At 43.5% G+C, this 11,355-nt stretch overlaps 1 protein-coding gene and 1 long non-coding RNA gene across 2 annotated transcripts in view; both read left to right on the forward strand.

The window, feature by feature from the left end:
* Positions 1–448: 448 nt before the first annotated feature.
* Positions 449–10,637, forward strand: LOC104860718. The gene is made up of 3 exons (XR_779781.1): positions 449–484; positions 9,940–10,044; positions 10,475–10,637. It is a non-coding gene; the product is annotated as an uncharacterized LOC104860718 (long non-coding RNA).
* Positions 10,638–11,044: 407 nt separating this feature from the next.
* The window catches only part of Pcnx2 (pecanex 2), a 205,321-nt gene continuing 205,010 nt past the window's right edge, over positions 11,045–11,355 (forward strand). The window contains exon 1 of the mRNA XM_010622007.3: positions 11,045–11,053. Within this exon, the coding sequence (XP_010620309.1) occupies positions 11,045–11,053 (9 nt within the window). The remainder of the gene's footprint in view (positions 11,054–11,355) is intronic.

Raw genomic sequence — 11,355 nt, forward strand, 5'->3', positions numbered from 1 at the left:
AGCTCAGCTCGGGGACCAGCGTGGGCCGTCGGCTCGGGTGGGAACGGCCGTCCTATCGCCTGTGCACGCGCGCGCCTGCCTGCTGAGGTCGCGAGGATCCTGGGGCAGCGTGTGAAGCTAAAGAAGTAGAAGTCAAATTATTAACATTGCAAAAACCTAGGTTATCCCGCAGCAGTCGGATTTGCAGAAGTGCGGGTCCTGGGCTACCTGCTGGCCACCACAGGAGAGGCTCTGTTGGGAGCTGGGAGGCTGGGGCACGTGGGGACGCCGAGTCACTCGGTGAGCCGGCTTTGCATTCTCCCGCTTTCCTTCGGCCTCTCACTTAAAGCCATTACTGGAGGCTATGTGACGTAAGCAAGTTCCTTGTCTGTGACTCCCGTTACCTCATCGTAAAATGAGAATAAGTAGCCACCTCACAGGGTGGTTGGGAAGACAAGTTAAATTTAAGGAGCTGAAGAGATACTTAGAGCATAGTAGATGCGCAGTAAGTATTAGCTCTTGTGAATACCCTTTTCAATAAGTAGCAAGGTGTCTGCCTTGTCCCCTTTGAGAAAGTTTCTATTTTTTTCGATTATTTCCACTTTTTGACCTTCTGAGTATGAGAAACAATATGGGTTCTGTATTTACACCAGTGCCATTAAGATTCCCACATAAATAAACAAAAAAATGTGTCGACCTAAGAGGAAAAAAAATTGGAACATCGGCACATGGATCTAGCAAATTGATTAAGATGGTACTTTAATGGCTGAAAGTTGGGAAATACTCCCAGAGTTGGTGTTTTAGAATGGAGCAGTGATTAAGTTTAAACTACAGAAAGGATATTAAGTGTGGAAACATTTGATTAGGGCAAAGGAAAAAAAAAATCACACATAAGGCTTACAGGACAATAGGAGAGAGAATTTAGGAGGGATTGAACCTGCCAGAAATGTTGGCGTTAAGAAATAAAGACAGAAGTGTCAAAGACAACATTCGGAGAAAAACCTTAGGGATTTAGTCACCATTATGGGGCCAGACCCCCTAATCCAAAACACAGGGACCCAGAGAAATTTCGAATTGGGGGGACTTTACTAGTGTAGTACACATATGAATTTTAACATTTCCCTGTGGCATATGGGGCAGTAGCATCGCATGATCAAGCACTAGTATTTTTCCCTGAAATGTAAGAACATTGTCACCAAGTGGGATGGGCACCACGGACCGCCTCCTGCCATTTCAGTCAAGTGACAAGTAAGTGTGGTGCCACCTTGCAAAGTACATTTTGGACTTCAGAGTTAAGGATAAGGGCTCATGGGAGGTGGTCAGGGTGACTTCTCCAGGTGTGTAGCTTAAGCGAGCATGTGGGTGATGATGCTGTGCGACAACCTAGGGAGCAGTTTCAGGGAGACAGTTGCTTCCTCCAGGTTGCTCTGGGGGCAGCTAGTTATACGGCCAAAACGTGAGAGGACCAGGAGCAGAGAGAAGTGAGCAGGGATGAAGGAGATTGTTTTACAAGCTGTTCTGTAAGCAGAACGACCTGTGGGCCCAGAAGAGATTGGGGGCTTGCAGATGCCTTGAAGGGAGAAGGCCTACCAGAGCTGCACCTTGGCTTCACACTCCCTGCAGGCCCGCTGTGCCCTGCTCCTCTGCTGCCTGCTAACACAGCCACAGTGCTGCAGCTCAGGTAAACCTGACTCCTCAATAGTCACCACCTGGTCCCTAGAGTTCCTAACTGTTAACCCACGGTTCAGACTTTCCTCCAGAACCAGCAGCAGGAGCCTTGACTTATGACCTGGGAGCACAGGGGTCTGCCTGGGCTTGATGACCCTGAAGTTCATCGTTTGTTGCTTTGGGCCTTTTTTTTGAAACCCTGAATCATAGTTGGGGAAGAAGGAGCCATAACGTGCACTATTCAGAGGTGTGTACTGTAACCACGTCTACTCTGTCCAGCCCAGCAAAGTCCACCTGGATGATTCTAACACAAGACAGAGTGGTGACATGGAGCTTTTTGCTGTGCTTGTATTTAAGTAGAAGGTGATTAAAGCAAGAACCAGGGGAAAGTTCAAAGGAATCAGAACGAGAGGGCATTATGTTGGCATCCAGGAAGAGAGGGAATGGTAAAATGGGATTGCCTTCTTAAATAAATAGCATATTTACAGTCCTCTCTGGGGGACCAGGGATTTAGCTCAGTGGTGCTCCTGCCTGACTCACAAGTTCAAGATCCTGAGTTTGATCCTGGTACCAACAAAACAAAAAATACAGTCCTCTCTGTTTGTCTTAGAAAGCAAAGAGACTTTTGAGAACTGGTTTCTTTGGAAGAGCCTTCCTTTACCCCTGCATCTGTTATTTTAGCTCAGCAGTGAAAGTGTGGACACAGAGATCTCTGAGAATCTTTCAGGGGCCAGTAAGGTCATTACTGTTTTCCTAATTAGACTACAGTGCTGTTGTTTTGTTCCCAAGGTTGACATTTGCACTGAGGATGCAAAAATCAACAGTGATAGCAACAGTGAGCTGCACCAATCCACATAAGAAGTGTGTCCATTGTTGGTAACAGAGGCAGGAGCAGACAGCCTGAGTTTGCTCATCATTCAGCACAAATTTGCTTTGAATGTGAGGCCCACTCTTGGGACCTGGGATACAAATGTTAACTAAACAAAATGCCCTGTCCTCATAGAGCTTGTGTTTTAGCAGGAGGAGGTGAAAAATGGTCAGAACAAATAAGTACATTACATAATGTGTTAGAATCTGATAACGGCTGTATGAAAATAGGAGTCTAAAATGGATCAGGGATAGGCCAGGGAGGCAGGGTGAACCAAGAGTGGCTACATTCAAGATGGGGACAGGTAGCTTCCTGGGGGAGAAGAAGCTGGGCACATACTGGAAGGAGATAAGGGACCTCGGCAAGCTGTTAACTGGAGAAAGATCAAGAGAACAGAAACACCACAAGGAAGTGTATATTTTTACTCAAATCTCCAGAAAGTCCAGTTCATGACTCCCGTATTGTAGGTGGATGAGTATAGAGTAGTTTTTTGTTTTGTTTTGGTACCAGGGATGGAACTCAGGTCCTTGAGTTTGTGAGGCAGGTGCCTGAACCACTGAGCTAAATCCCCAGCCACAGTGGGTGGATAAGTATAAAAGTAAAGTAGCATGAGGTTCTCTTTGATTGTCATATGAGACTACACATAGCCCCTTTGTCTTAAATCTGATCCTCTGCCTTCATTTTCAGATATTTAAAGATGTGGGATTCATTGAGTAAAAATAACAAGGACTTGCCTGGGGATTTAGCTCAGTGGTTCTGGCAACGCCTCGCAAGTGCAAGGACCTGAGTTCAATCCCCGTTACCAAAAACAAAGAAACAAACAAACAAGTATGATGGTGGTGGTGGCTGTGGTGGTAATGCTGCTGACACAGCGGTAAATCAACTCGTATTCACATCAACTGTTCAGTGTTAAAATCACGAATTCTGTCTTCATGTCAAGTTACTGTTTGTCCTAGGGTTCCAGCTGGCTTTCAGCCTTAGATGGAGTAATCCTAAACTGTAGGATTTCTGTAACTTTAATCACAGGTCAACACTGGACCCCTGCCTATCCTTTATGCCTAAAGTTACAAATTTCAGCCAGGGCTGGGAAAATGGACAATGAATTCCTTCTTTGGATAATGCAACAATGTAAGAACCTGAGTGGTTTCAGAAAGCCAAGGTCATTTTCAGACCCTTGGAGATATCCCTTCTGAAGTACCACTGCAGAGCTCACAACCTTGAATCTGAGACAGGAAGGCTGCCATTCCACTCGGAGTTGCCATTTTGTACATCTGTCCTATCAAAATGAGTTTAACTTTTAATAATTGACTGGATTCTTCTTTTTTTTTTTTGGTACCGGGGATCAAACTCAGGTCCTGTGCTTGTGAGGCAGGCGGCAGAACCACGGAGCCAAATCCCTGACCTTGACTGGATTCTTTTCAAGTGTAATGACTAACTCTTCACAACCTACTAGAAAAAGTAAACAGAGGACATGGAGGATCAAGATGAAAAAAAAAAAAAAAAAAAAGAGCAAGTCATCCTCCTATCATCACAGCGAGTAAACCATTGAATGATAGGTTTATATGTGCTTTGTTTGGTTTTTATAAAGTGCCTGCCACACCCCCTGCTTTTGCCAGGTGGCTTTTCTACTCTGCACAGAGCCTTTATTCAGTCTATGAAAATGATAGTTAACCTACATATCAGATCTATCTGGGGGGAGTGGTATGTGACTTCCTTAAACTATGCTGGGACCCACAGCAAAATTCAAATTCACACCATGAGCTTCCTTGGAAAATCTGATCTTTTCTTTTAAGACCCCATTTTTAAAATCCATGTGCAAAAATAAAGGAATAGTAACCTCCTCCTGTAAGCATATGACAGATATTGTAAAATTAATGAGAAACGTTGAACAGTGCTTTTGAACTTCGTTAGAAAAGAAATGCTAAATAAACGCAACCACTTTTCTCCCAATTAGTGTATGTAGCATGTGCTAATGCAGCACCTAATCTACATAAAGCAATTTTCTTTCATAAAGCAATCTCTTGCTTTTGTTTTTTCTAGGTCTTTTCAACTATTTCCTAAAATTTCTTCAGAATGCTTCAGTTAGTCTGTCTGGCTCCTCCTTCCCTTATAATACATGTAGGACACACAAGGTGATCCCTTCCTTGGGCTGGGTTTTATTCTCTGTAAGAATTTCCTGGGCCCAAAGCCACAGTGTCTACGATATGAGGGAAGCTTCCTGACTGCACAGGTGCTGCTGCTGTCTTACAGAGTTGTTCTGTCATCCTGAAGGTGCTAATGAATACGAGGTACTCGGAGAACTTCAGTGTACCTTAGAGATGTGAGGGCTTGTTTTGTGGTTCCATTTTAATCACAGGGTTAGTAGACATCTTCTTAATCCTTAGAGCAGTACGTTATGAAGCTCTTGGTTAAATGAGCCAAGCTTGCAGTAAGCATTTCTTTTAGGGGTGTTTTCTTAGCTGACGCTTCTCTCAGAAAGCTGCTTGTTTTAAACAGTAAGAAGGGAGGGTAGGGAGAAGGGGAAAAAATGAGAACAAGACCTGTCATGTAAAGGTACAAGATCCCAATAATGAAAGTAATTATACTATATACCTAAAAGTACCAATAAACTCAATTTTAAAAAAAGAATATATTATGAAAGTCTTCAGCCTAACTCACAAACATTTTGAAAAGATACTGATACATTTTGGTATTAGGTAGCTAGCCAATTCTGAGCCCTGGCTTCCATCTAGACAGAATACTGATTCTCCTTCATACTAACTTGGGTACTGGAAGCCTTATTTTTCCAACTTAGTTGGATGCTAAATCTGCTTTTAAAAGCGAAGTTAATATTCTTCTGTTCATTAGTCTGTAGATGACTTGCTTTCATCTGTTCCATCTTTGGAACCCATATAGAAGGAACCTAGGAAGCTTTTATGTGTGTACACTAATTATTTTTTGCATATGTATTCTTATAATAAAATCCATATTTTAGAAAGGCCACGAAACCAGGTGTTCTTATGAAATTTTAAGAGGCCTGAAAAGGGGGAATCATAAATTGGATCCAGCTTGGGCAACTATGTGAATTTAGCAAGACTCTGTCTCCTAGCAACAGAGGCAGCAAGAAAGGAATAAATAAGTAGGTCTGGGGATGCATCTCAGTGCAAAGGCCCTGGGTTCAATCCCCCATATTGTAGGAAACAAACAAATAAATAAATAGCCACATATACAAAAGGATGTTAAAAGTTTAAATTTCTCTCTAATGTTCCCTCTACCTCCTGCCCATCCATTTCTTTGCTTGCAGTTAGTTTGTGTATTTCCGGGGGTAACTACACATCCAGAGATAGAGGTCTGCAAATATACTTCTGGCGTCTATGAATTACACCTGAGTACCGTGGTGGTAAACCGATGGCACACATGGCACAGAGGGCACACAGAGCCTTCTCTGTTGGTACTCAAGACAAGTCACGCCAGCAGCCCAGCATTGGATAACAGCTGTTTTTTTCTAAACTAAAAGCTCAGTCTTCAGGTTTAATTGCAGTGATGGCACTCTGCAATAAATAAGTGGGTTTGAGGTTGTAGTTCTGGCCCTTACCCGTAAAAGGTTCGCTGTCACTGACTTAGCGTTTTCCCCTCGTGGGTTTCAGCGAGGGTTTTGTGGCATAGCTTTTAAGTAGCCTCATTCTCTCTAGCCGTTCTGTCTCACCGTGTGCTGCATTCTCATCCTTTAGTGGCATCCTTTTGTGGACATTTTGACTGTTTCTGTTGTTGTCATCACACAGTGCTGCGGTGAATACCTTCTTGTGTTTGCCATTTGCATGGGTGCCAGCAGACAGGTAGGATAAATTCCTAAGGGTGTGGCCCATGTGTCACAGGGCACTTGCCTTTGTGCTTTTGTTGGATCTGGGGGCAGCGACTCACATTCTGACAGTGTGCTCCTCGTCCTACAGAACACGCTTGTGTGACACATGCTTGCACTGTGACGATCTGAGACTGACAGCTCTGCACATCTCTTCCTGTTTCTGTCACTGCAGTCACCCTTTCTGTCAACTGTCTCTTCCTTCCTCTGCCCATTTTTTTTTTTTTTTTTTTTTTTTTTTTGGTACCAGGGATCAAACTCAGGTCCTTGCACTTGCAAGGCAGGTGGCAGAACCACTGAGCTAAATCCCTGGCCTTCCTCTGACCGTTTTTAATTGATCTTTACTCACTAATTTTAAGGGAGCCCAAGTATATCAAATAACTTTATCTATATGTCTTGAACAGGAGGTGTACACATTTTTCCTGGCTTATCTAGATTTTATTTCCTTGCAGTATTTTCATGTAGATGTTTTTCTTTTCCTTTCTCTTGTTTTGACTTCTATATGCTTGAATCTTTTCCTTTATGGCTTCTAGGTCATAGTAGAAATATCCACCCTGATTTTTGAAAGTGATTCTCTGTAAGTTTTCTTCTGCTTCTGTTTTTGTAAGTGTTCTTATTACCAACCCCCCTCCCCCTGCGTGCTCCACCCCAGTTCTCTGTCCTGGCCCACTGCTAGGTGACTGAGTAGGTGTGCCCAGTGCCGCTGCCATCTACTGGTGGGAATCTCAGCACTGTCCTAGCAATTCTTTGCTTGCTTTTCCTACTGGCACTGATAAAAATCAGCACCCAGATTGGAGATATTTTCTTGTGTGTCCACTCACTGGCCTGCTGCCAAAATAGGCTTGCCTGATTTCCACTTGTACGTAAGTGGAATCCTGCATTGTGTGCTTTACTGAGCTGATGTCTAAGACTCATCTGTGTCATGGTGTGAGATTTTAATTTGTTCCTTTGGTTTTCTAAAATAGAGATTAAGTTAGTTACAAATTAATTGAACAAGAATTGGTATATGTATGATGTTGAGTCTGCTGGGCTTACGACTTTCTATGCCCTCGAGTTTGTTTAAGGTTGTTTAAGGTCACCACTGTCTTACCTAGGTTCCATAGTTTCTCCGTGGTAGCTGGCTTTGGTTTGATCTACTGCTTTGTTTAAGTTCCAGGGTTCTGAGTGGCTGGTTTCAGTAGCTTTGCCTGTGTGCTCATGGACTTCGTGGGACAACGCAGCTACCAGCTCCTCCCTCTGTGACTGCTGCTCAGTGCCTAAAGGGTCTATTTTAAAGTTACTTTTTCTTTTTTTCGTCATTATTAAAGTGGAAAACGATGTGCCCATTTAATGTTTTGCCATTATTTAGTCCTTTTTAAAATCTGTGCACAAGTTCTTCACTTATTACCAAGAGTAGTCCTTGGTGTCCATTACTTCTGTTATGTTCTTCAGAGACACTATATAGGAGGTGAAGAAAACAAAAAAACTTTAAAAATCCCCAGAAAACACACGTAGGATACACACTGGTTACAAGACATGAATGAGATAATGAGGAGCTGTCATATAGGGGGCAAGCTTTCTGCAGTGTTGACATCACCGTTTCCAAGTCTTGACTTTGCACATTATTCACAAGGAACTCTGTTTGAAACAGTGTTTTTCTGTCACCTAGTGGTGCAGATGAGTAAAGGCCACTTCTCTTTTCCTTTTCTGATTCCTCACTCCCCTTGCCCTCCCTCCTCCTCTGTCCTCTCCTAATAGCCAGTGTCTTCTTCAAACTTGACTTTTAGAATTATAATATGTAGTTGAAAGAAATAAAATATATTACTTATGTTCTATGTTCGTGCTTAAGCAGAGCCAAGCACACTTGGGAGAGTATCATTCTACACAAAAAGAGTTTCCCTTTAACAGATTTCTTGTATTTGTATACAGAGTATGTTTGAATGTATGTACACACTTCAGAATCATCAAGCTGTGCTTTGTAATTAAAACCAGGACAATGGATGACCACTAAGAAAGCAGAGGGGAGGACAAGAATCATGTTTAAGTGTCTTCATATTAAAAGTTAATTGTCAAAATAAAGCCAGTTGTCAAAACAAACAATGCCCACATTTAGCTCCTGCCCACCCCATGCCAGGTCCCTCTCAGGGGAGGCTTACTTGGGCGGCCACTCTCCTCCAGTGCACACATTCTTTTTATACACATGTCACCATCTCCCACCCTCGAAGCTGCTGTGGTTTTGCCACCTTGGGTCACTCCCAGCGGCTGAGAACTCACCATTTTCAGTCTTTCATTTGGCCTCTTTTGGCATACATTAGGAGCTACTTCTTCCTCAACATGCTTCTCTGTGTGTTTGGCAATACCAGACTCCTCTCTTTTCTTTGTCTTCTCTTTCCTCCTTTTCCTCCTGCCCATGTACTTACTGCTCATATCTGTAGTAAGTAGATTGCCTCTTAGCTCCTTACCCTACAGGGCATGGTCATTTCCTTTCGTAACCCGGCTTGTGATCTCTCTCAAGTGCATGCATATGCATCGGACACCTCTCCTGGGCTCCAAAAACATACTCTATTCACTGCTCCTGAAAGTTCCCAGGGAACTCAGATTCAATGTGGACATTTTTTCTGCTAAACCTCCATAACTCAATTAATTTTATAGCATAGTCACCCCAACCAAGAACTGAAATCCATTAGGTACCTCATTCCTTTACCACCACATTGAATTGGTCCCTAAGCCTTAAATTACAGCTGGTCCTCAACACCATGTCCCTTTCTGCTGCCTCAGGTGCTCAGCATTCTCCCCTGTACCACCAAGGTGTCATGTCCTGGTGTGAAGCCTCCCAGTGCCTGCCCATTGCCTAGGACAAGATCTGAAGGACTCTATGCACTGGAAGCTGACTTCTGCATATCTTATTGAGTTGCCTACTGCCCCAGCCTCTCTCCTACCTTCTAGGATGTTAGATTATTGTGACATTTTCCCCCAACTTGCCGCATTTCCCTTTCCATATTGTATCTGCCTAGAGAGCCACTCACATTTATTTTTTTATTTTTTATTTTTTATTTTTTTTCATCTTTAATTGAGTTAATTGGTACATTTTAGGGATACAGTGCAGTTACATTTATTGTTGGGATCTTGTACCTCTACATGACAAGTCTTGATTCTCATTTTTTCCCCTTACCTCTGCCCTCCCTTCACCCCCTCCTCCCCTCCCCATCTACAAACACTTTATTTTCATCTTTTCATTCTCTCACATTTTTTTCTTTTCCCTTTTTTACTCTTCCCCTACCCATCCCACCTTCCCTACACCTTGAGCTCCTTTCTTCCCACTTCTAAATGTCAGTAATCTTATTAGAATCTTATGCATTGTTGCAGATTATTCACACCAGGGAAACTAGAAGATGTGGTTTTTCTATAAAATGGAATATTACTCAGCCATAAAGAACGAGAAAATAGATTCATTCATAGAAAAATGGATACATATTGAAGATATACTCCTAAGTGAAATAAATAAGTCACATATGTGTAAAAACACTGACATTTATAAAATGTGTCTGGAACGCGAATCTTCCCTGGGCTCTCTGACCTCTCCCTTCCTTTCATGTCTCCCATTCAGTGTTCCAGCACTTTCATGTACCTGGATTGATATACACAATCCTGTTGAAGCATCTAGCACATTTCATTGCAAGTCTCCTCATTATGATTTGTGAACATCTTCATGGTAGGGATCGTATTTATGTTTACTTTTTCATTCTTTGGCAAAATGCCTGGCATACAGAGAGTGCTCAATAAGTATTTGATGACTTTTGGCAGATGGACAAAGGCACTTCCCCAGGGCAGGAACTGGCCTGCCATATGGCCATTGTTCATGCACCCACGCCCAGAGAGGTGACCCTGAGAAGTGGGTCCTCAGTGTGGAGGATGGACTGTTTTGTGTTAAACACTGAGGAGACACACAGACACCTGGACCTCTGGGAAAAGAGAGCTGTGGCCTTAATTGACTTCCATTAGTCATTCTTAGATAAGAATACAGAACTGGATTTAGCATGGTTTGGGTCAAGGGCAGACACACTGAGGTTGTTGCTGTGATGCAGTGTTCCTCAATCCTCTGAGCCTCTCCTCAGCACAGGCTCCTCCTCCCCTCACTCCAGGATGGAAACAGGCGTGCCTTCTCCCTGCCTGGCCAAGGCAGCAACCAGCGATGCTGCTGCAGACCAGAACAAAGAAGCCAGGCTACCTACAGGGGGACGCATGTGAGAAGAGCGATGTTTGGGAAGATGAGGCATAACACAGGGCAAGCACGTTTGGGGACCACCGCGCCTTCCAATTTTTTTCTCAAGGCCTCAAACACAAGGCCTTCCTGTACTCATTCCTAAGGAAGTCATGTTCCCTTTCCAAAACCTACCCTCAGTAGAGAATCTGAAGGGCATCCACATGTAACTGTATTGTTTGTTTTAAATGTACCAATAAACTTAATAGGAAAAAAGAAAAGAAAACAAAGTGAAAAAAATCATATACATACAATAGCTGAAAGCTTATTAGTTCAGTGATTCCGTGTAGTGGGTCTTCCATTAGAATTAGTGTAATGTTTGGTTTAAATGGCCAACTGCTGCCTGAGATGGTCTAGAAAATATACAGAAACGGCAAGAAGATTAACTAAAACTTCTGAAATTAGTCAGGAGAAAAGGTCAGGGCGGAGGGGAAATAAAATCTCAGTGTGAATGGAGCAGGTAGATCTTGAGACTAGCAGAGTGCTGGAGTCCAGGAGATGCAGCGCCACTGACCGTGGGGAGGAGAAATTATAAGTGCTCTGGTAGGATCTTGAGTTTGAGTACATTCATTGGTGCAGGAAGCATATAAGAACCAGGCCAAGGAATGTGTCTTGGCCTCCCCCGTCCACAGGAAAACACTCTTGAGGAGGGTCGGGGAGAAAGAGAGGGAGAGCCTCGGAGGCGAAAGGGGAGGCCCGGGGCGTCTGCTCTCCCTCGCAGCCCCGGGGAAGGGGCGCAGGCGCGGGGCGGAGCCTCGGGAG

The sequence above is a fragment of the Fukomys damarensis genome, unplaced genomic scaffold, assembly GCF_012274545.1.
Source record: "Fukomys damarensis isolate Sample0158 unplaced genomic scaffold, DMR_v1.0_HiC HiC_scaffold_10, whole genome shotgun sequence".
Lineage (NCBI taxonomy): Eukaryota > Metazoa > Chordata > Mammalia > Rodentia > Bathyergidae > Fukomys > Fukomys damarensis.